Here is a 21,279-nt window from a genome sequence, read left to right as displayed (position 1 = left end):
GTTTATTCATTTTAAGAATGGCATTTAAGGGTTTCTGCAAATGAACTAATTATTTATTTATTTATCTATTTATTTACTAATATATTTATTAATTAACTTATTTCTGATGTAGGCTGACTGACAGCAGCGCATCATTGCCGAGAGAGAGAAATAGACAGAGAGATAGGGAAAGAGATGTGGCAAGTGCCAGGCAAGAGGGAGAGAGGGTGCAAGTGAAAGTGGTTTTGTTCTCAGATGTACAGTAGGCTACAGGTAATACAATTTGCTATATTCTTACCTTTTATTCACTCAGTTTAAAGTAGGCTAAAGCATGTTGTGAAGTAATTATGTCCATAGCCACTGTGGTGGACGGGTGGACCGCATTCAATCTGAGCGTGCTTACTAATTGTAGATGTTTCGTTCATCACATAGGCTATAACATACACATAATAAAATACGTGTTTCTTTAATAGATGGAGATGTGTGAAAATGTAATTCTAGTCTACCGTTATTTCAATATTTCAAAATTGGGCTCAGAGGGATTTTTTTTTTAACCGGACTTGGGTGACCACCAGATTTGTCGGACTTTGATTGATTTTACCCGTGTGTGTGTGTGTGTGTTTGTGTGTGTGTGTGTGTGTGTGTGTGTCTTGGAACCACATGCGTGATTGGCTGTAGAGCACTTTGAGCTGTATTTTATGTTATTGAAAGGTGGTATACAGTTTATTATTATTATCATTATTATTATATTACTAGTGAGAGAGAAAGATAGGGGAAGGCAGTGAGAGAGAGAGATTTGGAGGGAGAGAGAAATGTTTTGCTCTGAGTGAGAGGGGGAGCGGACGTACGATGCCAGTGCGTGGGTCATAAATTGGGCTAAGAAGTGGGTCTGGGCTCTTCTAGCTGCATAAGATAGCATAACGGCAGGATTTAACGTGGCCACGCCTAAAGCTGCGCCACGCGTGCACTTTGTTGGGCAAACTTGACAAATTGACAGCTGCGAGGGGTGGAAGATAGCAGAAGACGGCCGCAAGTCGGACTCGCAGCCGCAAACGCTGAATAGCGAGGGCATACGATAGGGCCCTCTGTCTGATATTACTTAACATGTTTGTCATATGTAAATGTATGTTTCTATGTCATTTATAAATAAGGTATCTGTACATCACCTCTATTATAAGTTACACATTTGAATAAGTTATGAATATAATGTATAATTTTCATAATTTGACTCTTGACTTTATGATATTGGCATTTGTGATGCAGCGCTGCAAGTGCGGTATCCAGAAAACGAGCTGCATCTAACACTGAAGCAGAAGTGGGGGTTGAGTTCAGCAGGACTGCTTCACCTTCATCTATCCCAGAGCCTGACTCCATTGTAGCGGCTGTGACAGAAGCTGTGAATAACCCCAACAATACCTTCAACATCACTATTGATACCAGCTCCCTCACAGTAACACGTAAGTTAACAGTTAACACGAGGCAAAATTTCACTCCACTGATTATTTGAAACAGAATTGTAAATAATTGCCTGAATTGAAACATAGGGAACAAAACGATGTTGGAAAATGTGAAACGGATATAGCTTAGGGATCAGATACAAAACGACATCTGCCACATTGTTCAGTAGGCTGTTAATACAGTTCACCACACCATTTCAACAGCACAATATGTGGCAGGATTAGATATTCTATAAGCTATCTGGCATTCAATGAAAATGCTTGTGACTAAAAAACTGGCTTCAGTTCAGTTTAGTCTTTATTAAAATTCCAGAGGGGAATTTGGTTTGCAAAAGAATCCATCACAAACGACACCACCACACATAAAATTACAGTAACCACCACAATAAATACATTTCAAAAACATCACTCAGTGATGGCAGTGAAAAGTGAATGAATAACAGAATTTCTCTAGAACAGCTGTTTAGCAGAACGGCGTGTCACTAGCTTGTGATTAACTTTAAGATTCTTGACAATAGTTTACAAAACCAATTCTCTTCCACAGCTGCCATCACAGGTGTTACAACTACAACAGCTCCTCCAACCACCACAAGCGTGGCGCCAACAACAACAACAGCTGCTCCCGCTACTGCCACAGTGGCACCAACAACCACAACAGCTGGACCAACCACAACAGCTGCTCCAACAACAGCTAGGCCAACCACATCAGCTGGACCAACCACAACAGCTGCTCCAACAACAGCTGGACCAACCACAACAGCTGGACCAACCACAACAGCTGGACCAACAACAACAGCTGCTCCAACAACAGCTGGACCAACCACAACAGCTGGGCCAACCACAACAGCTGCTCCAACAACAGCTGGACCAACCACAACAGCTGCTCCAACAACAGCTGGACCAACCACAACAGCTGGGCCAACCACAACAGCTGCTCCAACAACAGCTGGACCAACCACAACAGCTGGGCCAACCACAACAGCTGGACCAACCACAACAGCTGGGCCAACCACAACAGCTGGACCAACCACAACAGCTGCTCCAACAACAGCTGGACCAACCACAACAGCTGGACCAACAACAACAGCTGCTCCAACAACAGCTGGACCAACCACAACAGCTGGGCCAACCACAACAGCTGCTCCAACAACAGCTGGACCAACCACAACAGCTGCTCCAACAACAGCTGGACCAACCACAACAGCTGGGCCAACCACAACAGCTGCTCCAACAACAGCTGGACCAACCACAACAGCTGGGCCAACCACAACAGCTGGGCCAACAACAGCTGGACCAACCACAACAGCTGGGCCAACCACAACAGCTGGACCAACCACAACAGCTGGGCCAACAACAACAGCTGCTAGAACAACAGCTGGACCAACCACAACAGCTGGGCCAACCACAACAGCTGCTCCAACAACAGCTGGACCAACCACAACAGCTGCTCCAACAACAGCTGGACCAACCACAACAGCTGCTCCAACAACAGCTGGACCAACCACAACAGCTGCTCCTACAACAGCTGGAGCAACCACAACAGCTAGACCAACCACCATTACAGCTGCTCCAACCACAACAGCTGGACCAACCACCATTACAGCTGCTCCAACTACCACAGTTGCTACAACTAGTTTATCTGTTAGCTTCTCATCTGCTGAGACATTTACAAGTAACCTGCTGGATTCATCATCTACAGCTTTCGTAACTCGAGCCACGCTGATAAGAACAGAGGTAAGTCTCCCACTTAAAATTAAGCTTATTGTATTCAATGCTCAAATGATTGAAAATATAGATTGCTGCATCTTAAAGGAACAGCTCAGAGTTTCTGCCTTCTCTTCAATACAATGGAACTGGATGGCACTTGGCTTGTGGTGCTCAATGTAACAAAGAAATACATTTGAAAAACAACAGCAATGTCTCTTTCCAGAAATCATGACCCCGTTACTCAAGATAATCCACAGACCTTGTTATGAGCAGTTTCATGCAGGAAGTATTTTCTTTTGACCGAACTACACCTGCTAGCTGCTAGCTAGTTCCTACATGAGACTGCAAAAGAAAAATACTTCCTATATGAAACTGCTCACAACAACGTCTGTGCATTATCTTGAGTAACCGGGTCATGATTTCTGGAAAGAGACATTGCTGTTGAGTTTTTCAAATGTATTTCTTTGGCACTTTGAGCACCACAAGCCGAGTGCCATCCAGTTCCATTGTATTGAAGAGAAGGCAGACATCTCTGCGGCCGATACCTCCAAAACTCAGGCAACTATCCCAAAACGATATAGATGGATAAATAGCACTACAGGTGAGAGGAAAAATATGTATTTTGGATTTTAGGGTGCGCTGTCCCTTTAACAATGTTCTTTTAGTAGCCTACACAATTGTCTTAACATAAAACTATCTAATAATCTACAGTAAGCCTTCCTTTAATTTCATTCATGTGCTCATCTTCCAACAATAAGTTTTTGTCAGTGTCAAAATACATTTATTTGGGATTTCGGTGTTAAATCTTCACCAATGAAAAATCAATAAAATGTATGTGACAGTATACAATTTCAAATCAAATTTCAATTTCTGCAATAGCATTCACCCTCTCTTCACTTTGGGCTATATTGTTTCACTGACAAAAGCTATTGGCAAGACCTTTTCAATATATTCAAGTTTCCGAATTGCCAATTTCCCCCCAAGTCTAATTCCACTTTTACCGTTCTTGCTAGGTACAGTAGCGTTATACTTGGGTCTTTGCAGTACATCTTTAATAGGGTATAGGTTGTTTTCTACTTCACAATGCTGGATCATACAGTGGGAAACGCCTGTCTCTTATGGGATGGCATTTGATTCCAGTTGCTGGGGTTTCAAAGAAACAATTAAAGATCTATCTCTACATAAAAGGACAAAGATACACTCTCAGTGCACATCCCCTTTTGTAATTTTACTGTGGTAGTCACTAAAGGCCTAATAAAGAGCATTTAAGAAGGACATGGAAGTATAACTAAACAATGTGAAATTTAAAATACTTAAAATTGAAACGACTAAGTACAAAAAAATATTAAGAATATAGCCAACATAAATATACTTACAAACCTGCTTTTGTTCCTGCAGCTTGCGCCTTTTTACAGTGCAGCGTTCTCCTCCTTCAGCTCCTTGACAGTGGTGTCATTCAGGTAATTTAATTAATTAAATTAAATTAATGAATAATGGCCAGAAAGTCATGATGATTGAAATTATATTTTTTCTGTATTTCCATTTGCAGGAATGGATCAATCGTCAATAACATAGACGTTGCTTTCGCGGCCTCATCTGTTCCTACATCTACCCAGATTGGAAATGTTTTGATCAATGCAGCTTCAAAGATTACAGCCTTCAACATTGACCCCAACTCTGTTTCTGTGAATGGCACAGGTAAGCAATATTGAGTACTACCTGATCAAAACGTGCAGAAACTTTGTAGCCTGGGTAAACCCCGCCTCCACGTGACCTCCATGTACTAACTTACGCTACAGGCATAGTCTGTGATGTCACGTTGAAGTCTGGGTTCACCCAGGCTAAAAACTTCTCACACTTTTTAATAAACTTTTCTTCTCTATTCCTTTACAGTGGTTTCAAGTGGAGTAAGCAATAAGATCAGTCTCCTCACTGCATTCTTCTTGGTGCTGTTGTCATGGCTACTCTCAAACCAGCAATAAGTGAGAGACATGAATGTCAAAGGACTATGGCCACCGTCACTGGTATGAGAAAGGACTTTGTTGACATTAAAAACATGAGATTTGTGAGGGGCTCAAGCATTGATGGCTTGGGAATAACCTCCAGATATTAAATTGTAAATTGTAATGGCCGGACACATTAAGGACAATGGAGCAGGCACATTCAGAGGATGGCCTCCTGATTGGATTTCAGTCACTATCCAACTGTGCAAATGACAGCATACGCCTTGGAACGCCAGTTGGAAACCACTGAACGCTGTAGGATGGACCAGGAGGACAGAATGAGCTCAATCCATGCAGCCAGCATTAAGCAACTGGTTCAATGAAAGGAAAATAATATGGTAATACTACAAATAAACGCACAATAATATGATTATTTAAATCAGAGGTTCTCAACTGGTCTAGGCTCACGACCCACATTTTTTCTATTTATTAAGTTGTGACCCAAATGTCAGCTTCCTCAATACCTATTATGCTTTTTAAACAAGTTTAAACCGGTGAAGCAAGCAGGTCATGTTTGGTAGCAATGGATGCCTTAGGCCTTCTAGTCTCAGAGGATACCAGTATCTTCACTCTGGCTTTAAAAGTGAGCCCACTACATTCACTGAAAGACAGCAATGTTGGCCGTGGACACCGGCGTTCTCAAAGAGTGGAAGAACTTTTTTTTTCATACACACATCCGTGACCCACTCAAAACGGCCCCGCGACACACTTCTGGGTCCCGACCCACCAGTTGAGAACCACTGATTTAAATCATTTGAACTGTGGGATATCCAGATAGTCCATCGAAATTGCACTATGTACATGTACAATTTGCCTCATGGACTACCATGTGCTATAGCAATATTTACCATTATCTACCATATCTACCATGTGCTATAGCAATATTTACAACTAAATAAGGGTACAATTATTGAGTTTAAAGGCCACTTCATATGCAGCTCGCCTGCTCTATTGGCATGCGCAGCGCACAATTACCCAACTTTGCAACATGATGACATCCCTCACTGATGACATCCCAATGATGTCACAATGTTTATGACATCATCAGTGATGTCACAATTGCTCAAGTGACATCACTGATGACATCACCTCCAGTTGGGTGACATCACTTCCGGGACAAAAATCGCAGAGCCCACTTGCTCTCTTTTAGTTATGATGATGATGATTCCCGATAGTAAGGCGAGACGATAGACGCCCTTCTCTTCTCCATGCATGCAGTAGAACGTGTGACGCGCCCCTCCTGCTGTTAGCTTAGCATAATGACTGGTAGTCAAGGGAATGGCTAGCCTACCCCCTGTTAGGTCACCAGAAATACACATTCCAACAGCGCCAAAATGCTCTCATGTACTCTTATGTATTGTACATGTTGCGACTCGTGCATTCATCACATTATGAAATGATAATGTAAAACTACTAGACAGAGTAATTTAGATCATTTTGGTGCTTTTGGATGGTGTATTTTTAGTGATTATCGGGGGGGTGTAGTATTTTCTTGACTACCAGTCATTATGCTAAGCTAACTACTACTACTCATATCCCGAGCCTCACTAAACGTCCATGAGTAAGTGAGTGAGTGACTGATTGACTGAGTGTCCAGACTTTGCCAACTTCTGACCCCAGCTGGCCAATAGCGTGGGGAAAACATCCATAACAATAACTATATTTTTGGCCCGATCTCCGAGTGATTATTTTGGATGCAGAGGAAAGATGAAACATTTTCAACCAATCAAATTAAAGGCGGCGGCTCCCTTCAGTGATGCCTTGTTGTTGAGGAACGGATCACAGATATCGCTGCATGCAGGGTGAATGCTTCAGCAACAATGTAAGATTATACTTTATAGTTTATCTTTTAGGTATCGTGCTCCAGTGACTTTTTGTGACACTCTAGTCTAGACCACATTGTCTATCAAATGGTCCTATACAGTACATTACCCAACGTTTAAATTAAAGCCTCAGTCCAGAATTATTTTTATCTGTAAGAAATGTCAGATCGTTACACAGATCCTTGGGTAGTTGGCCTTAGTTGGAACATGGAAATAGGCTTTTTACAGCTTGTCTAACCCACAATTCATACACCTCCGTTTAACATAAACATAAACCTCTACATCAGGGGTGGGCAACTATTTTTCTCATCTCATTCGATTCTTTTCCCCTTCATTAGTAAAATGCTGTGGTTTGCTTTAGACCTTGCGGGCCAGGCAGAACCATCATGAGGGCCGGTTCTGGCTCCAGGGCTGCTCTATAGTCTCAAAATGCATGTGAAACTCATGTTTAGCTGCCGGAGCATAATACAGCATGGATTGGGTCTTTAATCAAAGATAATTTAGTTCACGTCAACAAAGTTAAATGGGTCGCACCTCCAATGCATTTGAAGTATGTGCATACATGAATTACTCCACGTTGACCAATATAAGTCAAACGCCATCATAACTAAGGAATGTATGATATCAGAACAATGTCCTGTATGATTATCCAGTTAATTTGCTTATTTATGTGTATTAATTTATTCATTCATTTCCTTTATTTTACTAGGTAGATTATTGAGAACACTCAATAATCTATGACAGTCGACCTGGCCGACTGTCATAGATAAGTGTATTCTGTGAGCTTACATTCTCATTTGTAATACTTTGTGTAATAAATTGTAGATCTTCATGATGAGCACAATACATATTTCTATAAGTCTGTGTAACTTTGTGACTTTGGGGAATGTGTGTGTGTGTGTGTGTGTGGGGGGGGGGGGGGGGATGGTCGGACAAGCAAACTGGATTGGCATATATTCAAGGCCAGAAGTTTCAATGAAAAAAGCAGAAATTATATGTACTGTATTCAAGGGCGAATACCTGGTCTCGCAAGTGATCAACAACAATCAAATGATACATGCCTTTTAGACACCACCTCCTCCAACTCATCAGAGCTCTAATTTGAAAGCAGGTGACATGAACAAGGCATAGAAAAATACTGATGTGAAAGCCAGAGCCATATTGAAATCACGTTGGTTGTATTATTATTATTATTATTATTATTATTATTATTATTATTATTAGTGTGCTTTATTTTAAATTCAACCATGTTCACTGCTTATCTCTGCAGTATGGCTGCTGTCACTGATGAAGATCTATGAGCAATTCAGCATTAATGTTACAACACTGAGTGACAACAACCTTGCCCTATCAGGAGACACATTGACCAAAAAAAATCTTTCCATGAGCCACAATCCCCCAAAAATGGCCTTTGTTCCCTTTATTTTGATTTTATTTATTTAGTTAGGCTATTTATTCATTCATTTATTTATTTAAATGTGACTTAAAAGAGCCAGAACTACCCATAAAGGAGCCGTATGTGGCTTTTGAGCCTCGGGTATATCACTGCCCTACAAGTAGCCTACAACAATCCAGTAGGCTAGATGAATGTTATCAAAGCCAAATTGTGCATTTGCAGTTATTAAGTCAGTTTTATCATGTAATGCTATGCATTGCCTGATTGCCTAGAACAGTGGTTCTCAAATGGGGGTCCGGGGACCCCCAGGGGTCCGTGGCACTTTGCCAGGGGGTCCGGGAAAAGTTTTCTGGAAATTAAAAATAAAAACGTATTTTTATTTTAAAAACATTGCAAAAGCTTCATAGTTCAACGAAAATATTTTATGCTTTAAATCTAAAATGGTTCATGGATTACATTCTAATCGAACAAACCTATCAATTTAAAAGTCGGGCACATTACCGTGGAAACAATTAGGCTTAGCCCAAAATCACAAATCAGAATGAGGGGGTCCCCGGTATATTTTCTATCTTGTAAGGGGTCCTTGGCTGAAAAACATTTGAGAACCTCTGGCCTAGAAGACCCTTGTCAGTCAGCATGTGTGATCGATCAAAACTCAATTAGCAAATTGTGAAATTACATCGGACTGAGAGAGCGAGAGAGAAAGAGAGAGAGAGGGGGGGGGGGGGTCCCTATTGACAAATAAGATGAAAAAACAGTATAATACTTTGATTTGGCCAATGGCCACATACGCCTATGTACCTGATAGTGATATCTGTCTGTCTCAAATTAAGTCAGACGGTTTTGTGTGCTGCTGTTGTGTCACACGTGTGCATTGGCTGGTTTGCTATGCTTTGAAGTTTGACGCTTTCATTTCTTGGCTCTGCTGCCTTCGTGGACGGCTTGGAAAGGGGAATTTGCATACAGAGCGCCATTAGAAATGCATTCAGGGTCTGAAGAGGGCACTTTTTACAGATGAGGAAATCCATGGCAAGCTTTTGGAGTAGCCTATAGCTTACAATCAGCAACTCAATTCACATTCTCAGCCAGAATATGATGGCTGGTCAAACAGTAGCATATTAAGCATGATTTTTTCAGTTAACCCACACTTTTTTCAGTTTAAAAAGTGTGTGGGGGGGGGGGGGGGACAGAATCTAGGTTTTGAAAAGTGGTGGGGACATGTCCCCCCCTACAGACAACCAAATCCTGCAAAAAAAGTCGTACAATCCCCCAACCCCCATAGTAGCCAGTAGCCACTGCTGTTACCTTAGTATCAGTGAATCAGGTTGGTCCAGTTGCACAAACATGTTTGAAAATGCGGAAATGCGATGAAGGAAATAAATGCCAATGAGACAGACTAAGAATCATTGACCCTTTTCTTTTATCCTGTCATGACTCATCATCTATGCACCCTCATGCCAGTTAAAACACAGGTGGTTTGTCCATGTAACACAGGGAGGTTGCCAGCACAACTCGAGAGAAAACCAGTCACCATTGACTTCAGGTGTACTGTACTGACGTAAATGGTGAATGCTCTGCCCCAAGAGCTAATTATGAAAGACTCCAGGAAATAAAGTTTATAAATTAAATACATCAAGTAGAAATGTAAGGACTGACGTAATGATGCTGTGTTGGTGTATAAGCTAGTTAGCATCATGGTTTGCTCTTTGTCTGGAGGAATTTGATGAAATTATCACATTCCAGGGGTGTCCAAACTTTTTTGAATGGGGGCCAGATTAAATCATGTGAAGTGATTTTTTTTAGCCAGCTGCTAAAAATAAAAATCACAATACAATTGTACTCGAAAGATTTTGTCATCTCAAACATTAGTTCTGCCTGTGCTGTTCCTACTTGGTGCTTGTGTACAAACTGTATGATAGTGCTGTTAGGTGAACAGAAAACATGCAAATTAAACTTGCTTCATTAACCAATACTGTGTCAAGGGCCACATATAGCATATTTTGAGAGCCAAGCCGAGGGCCACTTATGATCGGGCAAAGGGCCGCATCTGGCCCCCGAGCCGGACTTTGGACATGCATTAGAGAAATCATTCACCCCCCCCCCCCCACCCCATTACTTTTCTATTTTGTTACATTGCTATTGTATTAATTTGATTGGCACCAATAATGCCATCAATTGTCCCATCCAAGTTTAAATCACTGTGTCGGGGTGAGCAATAATCAGGAAAGAACAAAACCTGGTAGTCACGAGTCAGAAGGCTCTTTCACACCGGCTATGAAAGCCGTAAAATGCCTGGAAATTAGGATTCGCGGCTCCGATGTGAAAGGCAGGAACGCGCGTTGGTGGGTAATTCTTGTACGCCTTTTGTCCCGGCACCAAAGGTTGTCACATCGCCGTATTGGCGGACAACCCGCCTCCACTTGAAAGGTCTCGCAGCGAGCCGGAAAAGGTGCGAATGGTCAGCTCATTCATAAAAAAAATTACAGGGGAAATCACCTCATGTATCAAGAAAGTGACGAGTGAAAGTAAAAAAAGTAGACTGATAGACAGACCTATCTCCACACACCACACTTTGCACTGTGCGAGGCAGCGCTTCATACGAATCGCTCATAAGATCGTGGTGTTTTTGCAATGTCAGCGTAGGTAATTATTATGTATATTAACTTCATTACAACTTTGGCATGGCAATATCTGCTGCTTTACCTTAACACAGTGTGACTGTTACAGTTACAACAGCCAACTAGTCCGCTGCTCTCGCTTCAGGCAGCCTCGCACTGTCCCCCTGTCTAGTGCAGGCTGCGCTCGCTGAACAGAGAGCACTGAGGTGACAGAAACGGCCTTCAGCCTTCATCACCGCCAACTTCCTCAAGCCTATGACATGACAGAATGCATGTGATGACAGGACACAAGTGGAATGCATCAACAATACACTGGGACAAGGAACTGCTGGGAAATGACAGCTGATATCCTTGTTTTTTCTTCTTTTCTTTGACTAATGTGTGAAACCATTTCTGAAGAAAGAATTACCTGTCTGTTACGTCATGTCACATCCCTTTCCCACACAATATATAAAGGCCTGACCTGTGTGGCCTGCCACAAAAAGTGTGAACCACAGATGTAAGATGGATTAAATATTGAGGAATATCAGCTATATCAGGAAATAGTATTTAAAAAAAGGAATACGAATCTGAAACAGCAGAATTTATAAAAGGTGACTATCTTTTTGAGTAAGTATATCTTTATGTCGATATTCTACTTTTTTATTATTATTTATTTTGAATAACAGATAAATCAGATGACATTTCTTATGTGTCAACATTTTCTCATATAGTTCAAAGTGAATGCTCACCTTTTTATTTAATGTAAACGATACCTCAATATAATAAATGTAATATTATATGATGTAATTCGTGTACTATTTCCCCCCAATATCTTATTTTTAGCTGTATATCTTAGTTTGGTCTTTTTTTTTCTCTCTCTTTTTATTTAATTTTTTATTTTATTTGTATCCATCCTGTTGCTACTCACTTCAACAATTCAAGTGCTTATGATGACAGATTATTTTTTGCTGGGCTGTGCTTTTCTGTGTTGGTTTTCTTGTAGGTTGTATATTTAGCAAATGATGTGATGACGGTTAATCTAAAGCACATCTATTGTGTAATGGAGAGGGACACAGCTTTTGATGTAAAGTGCACATTTCCATACTGTAGGCCAGTGGTTCTCAAATGGGGGTCCGCGGAAAGTTTTCAAGTAAAAAAAAAAAAAAAAAAAAATTAATTAAAAAATAAAATGCTACATGTTACTTATTCCTTCTCAAACTACTTCCTACATGGTGCTAGTCTATCAAAATATCTTGGCTGTCATTGATTGTGTTGCATAGTGGTTTTCTGTACTGTTGACAAATTGTGATATTATTGTAAGTCGCTTTGGACAAAACAAAAGCGTCTGCTAAATTACGTAATGTAAATGTAATGTAATAAAAAAAAAAAAAATTTTTTTTTTGTGCAAAATCTTCATAGTTCAACGAAAATAGTTTATGCTTTAAATCTAAAATGGTTCATGGATTACATTCTAATAACAAACCTATCAAATTAAAAGTCAACCACGTTACCGTGGAAACAATTAAGCTTAGCCCAAAATCACAAATCAGAATGAGGGGGTCCCCGGTATATTTTCTATCTTGTAAGGGGTCCTTGGCTGAAAAACATTTGAGAACCTCTGCTGTAGGCTACTAGATGATCATATTTTTCTACTTTTGTAAACGTGTGTGTGTGTCTGGGAGAGAGAGAGAGAGCAGGAGAAGATGAAATAGGACACAATTGAGGATGAGAGAAGGGGATGAGAGAGTGAGTAGCGATGTGCAGAAAAACCATAAAATATGTCTATAATAGAGTACCGCATGGATGACTTATTTTTGTAGGCTTAATCAGAAATCGCTGCCATGTTGGTTCTTAGGGGGAAAAGTCTATGGGGTTTTAGAATGGGGATTTCACTTAAATGCATCAAATAAGGTCTGTGGAAGTTTGGATTCAGCAGGATAATCTTCACGAACGTTAATCACTGTTATGCCTTTTGAAGCGTTTTCTAAAAATCACATTTACATTCCAGAAGTCATAAAAGTTATTCACGTTTGTGAAGATTATCCTGCTGAACGCAAATTCGTGCTCCCATAAACCTTTGTTAACCACAGACCTTATTTTATGCATTTAAGTGAAATCCCCATTCTAAAACCCCATTCACTTTTCCCCTGACGAACCCAAGCTTTACTTCAAGACTCATTCGTGCGGTGCTCTATAAAATCGTATGTGGCTCAGTGGTTAACACTGTTGCCTCACAGCAAGAAGGTCCCGGGTTCGAACCCCGGTCCGTCCCAGGTCCTTTCTGTGTGGAGTTTGCATGTTCTCCCCGTGTCTGTGTGGGTTTTCTCCGGGTGCTCCGGTTTCCTCCCACCATCCAAGAAAGACACGTATGTTAGGTAATACTCCTGTCAGTGCCCCTGACCAAGGTACTGGCAAAAGAACTGGAGTTGGTCCCCGGGCGCTGCACAGTGGCTGCCCACTGCTCCTAGTTCTAGGAAGGTTCCTAGTAGAGGATGGGTCAAATGCAGAGGATGAATTTCCCCAAGGGGATAAAAAAAAGGATAACTTAACTTAACTTATAACGCACACCTAGGAGTTGATTATCCCGCTTATACGATGGGCATTTGCCAACAATATAAAGTAAAAGCATTTGTGAATTTTTGGTGCAAATTTAGCAATCAAATACTTAGGGCTCTATCTTCCCGATTTGCGTTAGCGCCCGTTTTGCGCTGGAATAGCGCCGCGCAAAGCCCTAATTGTGGGCGTTTCGGGCCCGCTGCGCTTCACGTCATCTCTGCGCACATCTCTGTATAGGCGTGTTTATGCCCAAAAGCATTGTGGAGGTGTGCTCATGCCCATAAAACCACACCGTCACCGTCACGTCAGCAGCTTCCTCCTCACTGAGAGTAGACTCAGTTCTCAGTCTCTATCCGCTTCGGGACTGGAGTGAGAGAGAGAAAGAGGGAGAAAATATAGCCTAGATGGGGAGAGGGAGAGAGTCAGAGAGAGAGAGAGAGGGGGGGGGGGGGGAGGGAACGAGAGAGGGAAGAGAGAATTGGAGGGTGAACCAGTTCGGATTGTAACGAAAATTGATTATTTTGTAATTAGTAGCCTTTTAATTAGCCGTTTCGCTCATATAGGCTATAACATACACATTTAAAAATAGCCTATTCATTTATTTAATAGGCTAGGGATGTGTGAGATTTTATTTCAATAGCCTATATACCATAATTGTCCACTCGGGTTAACCTATTGTTGCATGGTGCAATTGTGCAGGGAGAGAGGTTACTGTATACTATCAATGGTTACTGTAGTGTATAGCCTACTGGCCGGTGTTGTGTCAGAAAGTGATTTTCTGCCAGAAACTCGATCGAAATTCGATCCGCGGGACCACGCACAGCACAGCACAGCGCTGCCTCGGCAGTGCCTCTACCCACCCTGTGCACCGACCCCCGGGGAGACCCCCCTTCATAGCCGAACACAAAGCACCCCTCCCCGCGCTACACACAGACTCCCGCCCGGCCAGACCCTCGTTCCCCTGGTAATCCAATTCAAAACGCAAATCACTTTTTGAAACCATGACAAACGAATTCTCATTGTTAAATCAAGCTGTGTTTTTTTCTGCAGTGTAGGTTAGTTGAAAATCAACGTGTCATTCTGAGGAGGGAATTGTGTGTCCGCACGCGAGCCGTGCGTAATGGCCCTATCCAAGTGAGGATTTCCTGCACTGCACCGGAGAATACTGTCTGCGCTCAGGCGTACGTCTGCATTTGCCCTAATACCAGCTATTTCCTGGCGTTAAAATTGAGAGCACCCAAGGTGATTTTTTCTAACACATTGCGCTGAACTGCCTATTTTGGAACGGGCAACTCCCAAACCTCTCTTTGCGCTCGCCACATACTGACGGTATCTTCCCCACAGCGCTAAATGACACTTGCGCGAGACACATGATAGGCTAGAGGCCCACCGACACGCCTGGGCCACGCCTACACCTGTGTCATCACAGCGCAAAACTGGATGGTGCGCTGGGAAGATAGCAATAAGAGGCACGCAAACGCAGCGCAAAGGCAGTGCAAACGATAGCGCCGTACAAAGATAGGGCCCTTAAAGTTTTTCACACGCCATAACTTTGTTTACCTAGCAACCCTTGGGAAACCACTAATACCTGGAACAAGCGTTAACATCCTGTCAGCTTCTCATGTAATGGAAACGTTGTTTGCTGTTCCAGTAATTAGGATGAACCTTGGATACGAGCTGGTATGGTGCAGGGAAGCGAGTCCGCTCAGGTCATAGAAGCTGAGATAGCGAGTTGAACAAACGTTTACTGTGCTGCTTGATTAAACAGCTGTGCAGGTTGGGGAGCGGATTAATTTACACAGATGTGATTAGACTTGAGCCGGACTACGTGTGCATTCTATGGTTTTATACCATGGTCTGGGTTAATACTGGATTCTGATTGGCTGCAGGGCGTCCATTATTTTGTGATAATGTACACCTAGCTAAGTAGTTCCATGCAAATGGTCTGTTCACCGTTCATATCAATGCGCCATGGTCTTGACAGAGCTGTTTGAGCTCTATCCACCATAAGGGTTAATATGGCACTTTTATAAGTTTAGAAAAAATGGAGTCGGTCAAAGTAACTATTTAGATTACCCCTGTGTGCTCAGTTTATCAAAATAACGGCTATTTAGAAATCTGTCGTTTTCTGAGATCTGATGTTGTCACCTGACAGAAGCCGCTCAGCTGTCAACTGTCAAACCAGCTCTAACTTTGCAGCAAGCCAGTCAGGTGCTTTGTGAGAGCGCGCGCTACCTGTATCACTGATACAAATGAAATCGAAGAAGAAAAAGATGAGATCAACAAAAAGAAAACAACAAAATGGACAGTTAACACCAACACACAGAGACTTCCTTGTACAAAACAAGCTGGACTCCAACATGGAAAGTTACACTATTGATACAGTACGTCTCGCACCACTTACGTTAACGTTATTCCCAGAATGCGAGTTTAATGAGCCAGTTACATATCTTTGGATTCTTCGACATTACCGTTTGCTTTATTTTGTATGTTACATACAATTGGCCAAGTTATTAGTTAGTTTATGGGCTAGAAATTCTGCCAAGGTTACAGGCACTAAGCGGCCATTTTCTCATGTGAAAATCTTGAGCATGACTATTTTGTCTCCGCTTCTCAACTCATCCAAGGTTATGAAAACTAGATTTTGATTGCAAAAAGCATGCAAATATAAATGAATGGTCTTGTTTTGTTTATTTGGCAAGTCACCATGGTATAAGCGGGTTAATGCACTTCTAGGTGTCCATTATCATAAATTAATGTACTTCGTGGAAGCAACCGTCCGAGGTGATAATTTAAGATAATGGACACCTCGTTGTGCATTAAGCCTTACTTAATGCACACCTGCCAGCCAATCAGAAACAAGTATTCACCCAGACCATGGTATAATAATAAATAATGAAGATGCTGCAATCAGACAATCTTATCACAGAAGAAGGCTGGCTCTGATGAGACCACAACTTGTTGGCATTTGCTATAAGAGACCAGTGAGGTAAAGTGGTCCAGTCAAAAATGCTGACGATTACAATCAAAAATTCCAAAAAGTTGATCCGTGCAGTTTCAACAATCAACAGTCACCAAAAAAGGATGTGAAGAATGAAGAAGCACTGTAGCACAAACTAGAGTGTTCTTCAACTGTAATAAATCATGTGTAAATCATTTACAAGTCACTTTCTGTATCCCCAAATCTAAAGTGTAAACAATTCATCACACATGAATGTGTTACATATCATTTGTAGATAACTGTGAACCTGTTAGAATTCAAAATCCTTGCTACCAACACTTAGCTAGCCTGTACTGTACTGTACTGTACTGTACTGTACTGTACAGTCAAGCTAGTGACATCATCTAGCAGCAACCTAGTTGGCGAAAAGGTCACATTATTCATATGAGTACATGATTTACACATCATTTATTACAGTTGTGGAACACTCTAGTTTGTGCTGCAGTGCTTCTAATGCTGCCTTCCAGACAACTGGGACCTTTGGCTTTTCTGACCTCCTACTAGAAAAAGTGCACTGGAACGCCACTCAAAGTCAGAGCTCCGACTTGCAACTCGGGGGAAAAAAATATACCCCGACTCAGCGGGGTATATTTAAAAGTAAAGTACAGTTGCACTGTGATAGCCCCTGTTCACCTGCATGGCAGGAGCTTCACTAACAGGTCATAGCTGGTACAGTTACACAGTGATAACCCATGTTCACCTGCATGGGAGGAGCTTCACTAACAGGTCATAGCTGATACAGTTACACTGCATTAGCCCATGTTCACCTGCATGGCAGGAGCTTCACTAACAGGTCATAGCTGGTACAGTTATGGCACAGTTACACTGTGATAGGCCCTGTTCACCTGAATGGCAGGAGCTTCACTATCAGGTCATAGCTTGACAGTTATGGTACAGTTACACTGCATTAGCTCATGTTCACCTGTCCTGTATGGGAGGAGCTTCACTAACAGGTCATAGCTTGTACAGTTATGGTACAGTTACACTGCATTAGCCCATGTTCACTTGCATGGGAGGAGCTTCACTAACAGGTCTGGTAGAGTTATAGTACAGTTATACCGCATTCAAGACAACTCGGACCGCCGTAAGTTTCAACACGGAACCTCCGGCCCGGACAGGAAACCAAACTGTTGCTATAGCAACCCGCGTTAGCATGGTAGCTACCTACTAGCGAACAATGCTAACCGAACATGCTGAATGCTGAATTTCACACAGAGCGAAACACAAATGACACAAACGCATATGAAACGTTAACATTACATAATTAAGACCTCAAATTGTGTGTTAAAACATCAACAAACGTCTTTATAATAATTCTGTGATTATCATTAACGATGCAAGTTGCCATTTTGATGTGGCTGTGACGTCAACTCGGAGAAACCGGAGCTCTGGATGATACCCGAATTTCCGAGCTGTAATTCCGGCCTGAACGACCGTTCAATTCACTTTTTACAGGTCGGAGCACGGCGGTCCAAGTTGTCTTGAATGGGGTATTACACTGTGATAGCCCATGTTCACCTGCATGGGAGGAGCTTCACTAACAGGTCATAAGTGGTACAGTTATGGTACAGTTAAGTAATACTGATCATAATTGTTTTGAGGGTTTTAACAGGCTACCTTACAAGTAATCAATGATACATCAACAAATTATATACAGATCATATAGTAATGATTTGTTCATCATTTGACCATGATTAACAAATATGTATAGTGACGAAATAGATACTGATAGAAAGAAAAGATAGTTGAAATATAAAAACTGTGAATGACTTACAAGTGAGTCATAATGTATCGACTAATTACTTATAAATCATTGACTAATGATTTGCTCATCATTTGTTCATGATTAACAAATGTGTACAAAGACGTGGCTGGAATATAAAAACGTTGAGTGACTTACAAGTGGTCCATAATATATTGACTAATTACTTATTAATCATTGCCTAATGATTTATTTATGATCATTTCATGGTTTACTAAAAGTGTATAGATGACTTACAACACATTGGCAATTTGTTTACATAGCACTTATTAATCATCTACAAATGTATATTAATGTTTTGTGAATGATTAGTTCCTCATTAGTTCATCGTTAACTAATAGCTTATAAACGTACTACTGAACGTTATTATAAAGTGTTACTGAAATGAGTAATGTCTCGAGGAGTGGAGGACGATAGCGTTTTGTCCGCAATACACGCGCGCACACATGCACACATGGTCACACGCACGACACATTCACACACACAGTTTAATATACGCCTGGAAACAAGCCAGTAATGCATGCGTGCACACAGAAATACACACACACACACACACGACACAGCATGGATGGGCGTGCACACGGATGCACGCGCGGGTCGGATTCAGAGCCTTGTAACTAGGGTCCCTTCCCTCCAATGGACCAGTTTTTTACTCTTAAGACTTCCAGGAAGTAAGGTCCTGGATTAAGCAGCACTGTCGAGTTGCAGCAAAATAGACAGTTTGTGTGGTACCCTGAAAGGGTTTTCCCCCCCTTGAATCAAATTGTACATTATCAGCTTTATTTTAGCATGCAATCCTGGCTGTTCATTGGCTAATGAGTCTCGCATTTTGGTCCGCACCGCTTGGTTCAACACATGCGGGTGATTTTTTTATACTAAATCTGTAAGTGAAATGTGATCTGGCCAAGTTTGACTTTTACATTTTAGGATATGACAGCATGTTCTAAGTTGAAATGCTGTTGAGTCACTATGGTGTTTCAATTTTCTAGAATCAAAAGAAGACAGGATGGGTTTTGGACCAATCGTATCCATTTTGCTAATTGTTGTGGGTAAGTTGATCTCCATAATGTGACATGAAGTGAAAGATTATTGTCCTATAAGCAACATTATTATTTTAATCTTATTCACTTCATATTCCTTACAAATAGTGGCCCTAGATTTGGCTACTACTCAATCATCAACGACAACTGGTGGCTCAACAACAACTGGAGCAACAACAACTGGCGGGTCAACGACAACTGGAGCAACAACTGGCGGGTCAACAACAACTGGAGGCTCAACGACAACTGGTGCAACAACAACTGGAGGCTCAACAACAACTGGCGGATCCACCACAACTGGAGCAACAACAACTGGAGGCTCAACAACAACTGGCGGATCCACCACAACTGGTGCAACAACAACTGGAGGCTCAACGACAACTGATGTATCAACCACAACTGGAGAAACAACTGACGCGTCAACGACAACTGGAGCAACAACAACTGGAGGCTCAACAACAACTGGCGGATCCACCACAACTGGAGCAACAACAACTGGAGGCTCAACAACAACTGGCGGATCCACCACAACTGGTGCAACAACAACTGGAGGCTCAACGACAACTGATGTATCAACCACAACTGGAGAAACAACTGGCGGATCAACGACAACTGGAGCAACAACAACTGGAGGCTCAACAACAACTGGCGGATCCACCACAACTGGTGCAACAACAACTGGAGGCTCAACAACAACTGGCGGATCCACCACAACTGGAGCAACAACAACTAGAGGCTCAACAACAACTGGCGGGTCAACGACAACTGCAGCAACAACAACTGGAGGCTCAACAACAACTGGTGGATCCACCACAACTGGAGCAACAACAACTGGTGGGTCAACGACAACTGCAGCAACAACAACTGGAGGCTCAACAACAACTGGTGGATCCACCACAACTGGAGCAACAACAACTGGAGGCTCAACCACAACTGGCGGGTCAACGACAACTGCAGCAACAACAACTGGAGGCTCAACAACAACTGGTGGATCCACCACAACTGGAGCAACAACAACTGGTGGGTCAACGACAACTGCAGCAACAACTGGAGGCTCAACAACAACTGGTGGATCCACCACAACTGGCGCAACAACAACTGGAGGCTCAACAACAACTGGAGCAACAACAACTGGTGGGTCAACGACAACTGCAGCAACAACAACTGGAGGCTCAACAACAACTGGTGGACCCACCACAACTGGCGCAACAACAACTGGAGGCTCAACAACAACTGGAGCAACAACAACTGGTGGGTCAACGACAACTGGAGCCCCAACGACAACTCAAACTACAGCTGCTCCAACTACAGCTGCTCAAACTACAGCTGCTCCAACTACAACTGCTCCAACTACAGCTGCTCCAACTACAGCCACTCCCACTACAGCCGCTCCAACTACAACTGCTCCAACTACAGCTGCTCCAACTACAGGTGCTGCAACTACAGCTGCTCCAACTACAACTGCTCCAACTACAGCTGCTCCAACTACAGGTGCTGCAACTACAACGGGAGGCTCAACAACTGGAGGCTCACCAACAACTGGATCCACAACTGTTGGGTCAACTGCAGCTCCAACAACAGCTGATGCACCAGTTGCAGTTCTCACATCAACCGTGCAAGTTGAGTTCACAGTAGAACTCAGTAACTCCACGAGCCAAGAATTCAAAGACCTTGCGGTGACAGTTGTTGCCGTGGTAAGAATAATTCATTATTTTGTTGGTGTTGTTTTGTTAGCAAATCATTACACTGTTCATTGCAACTGAAAAACAGCATTCTAATGCAGATGCAATTTCACATGAAATGTACCATTCAATTTGATTTGATTTCATGGAGAATACTGTATTTGAAATCCACCCAATATGTCTGATTTTTGCATCTTTCTTCTTACAGTATGATGTAATCTTCAGTGAAAGATATGGTGTTCTCTTCGTTCGCTGCTTTATTATATCCTTTAG

The 21,279-nt window shown here is 42.1% G+C and overlaps 3 protein-coding genes across 3 annotated transcripts in view; all 3 read left to right on the top strand.

Annotated features, from left to right (window-relative positions):
* LOC310779567 (uncharacterized protein) overlaps nt 1–2,401 on the top strand; it is a gene marked incomplete at its 5' end in the record, with an annotated part of 9,149 nt that extends 6,748 nt beyond the window's left edge. Inside the window, 2 exons of the mRNA XM_083640093.1 lie at nt 1,243–1,436; nt 1,981–2,401. The remainder of the gene's footprint in view (nt 1–1,242; nt 1,437–1,980) is intronic.
* On the top strand, nt 1,237–7,815 carry LOC310779566 (uncharacterized protein; the record flags this gene model as incomplete). Its single annotated transcript, XM_083640092.1, has 5 exons — nt 1,237–1,255; nt 2,488–3,170; nt 4,542–4,603; nt 4,693–4,841; nt 5,037–7,815. 5 exons carry the CDS (start codon nt 1,237–1,239, stop codon nt 5,123–5,125), a joined length of 1,002 nt encoding a protein of 333 aa, XP_083496218.1. The 3' UTR covers nt 5,126–7,815.
* LOC310779565 (uncharacterized protein) lies at nt 5,152–21,279 on the top strand (the record flags this gene model as incomplete). The annotated part of the gene is made up of 3 exons (XM_083640091.1): nt 5,152–5,208; nt 20,058–21,018; nt 21,215–21,279. 2 exons carry the CDS (start codon nt 5,152–5,154, stop codon nt 20,907–20,909), a joined length of 909 nt encoding a protein of 302 aa, XP_083496217.1. The 3' UTR covers nt 20,910–21,018; nt 21,215–21,279.

This window comes from Poromitra crassiceps, assembly GCF_964638095.1.
Source record: "Poromitra crassiceps genome assembly, chromosome: 7".
In the NCBI taxonomy this organism is placed as follows: Eukaryota; Metazoa; Chordata; class Actinopteri; order Beryciformes; family Melamphaidae; genus Poromitra; species Poromitra crassiceps.
Note: the sequence above shows the minus strand (reverse complement) of the source record. Positions and strands in the feature narration are given on the sequence as shown.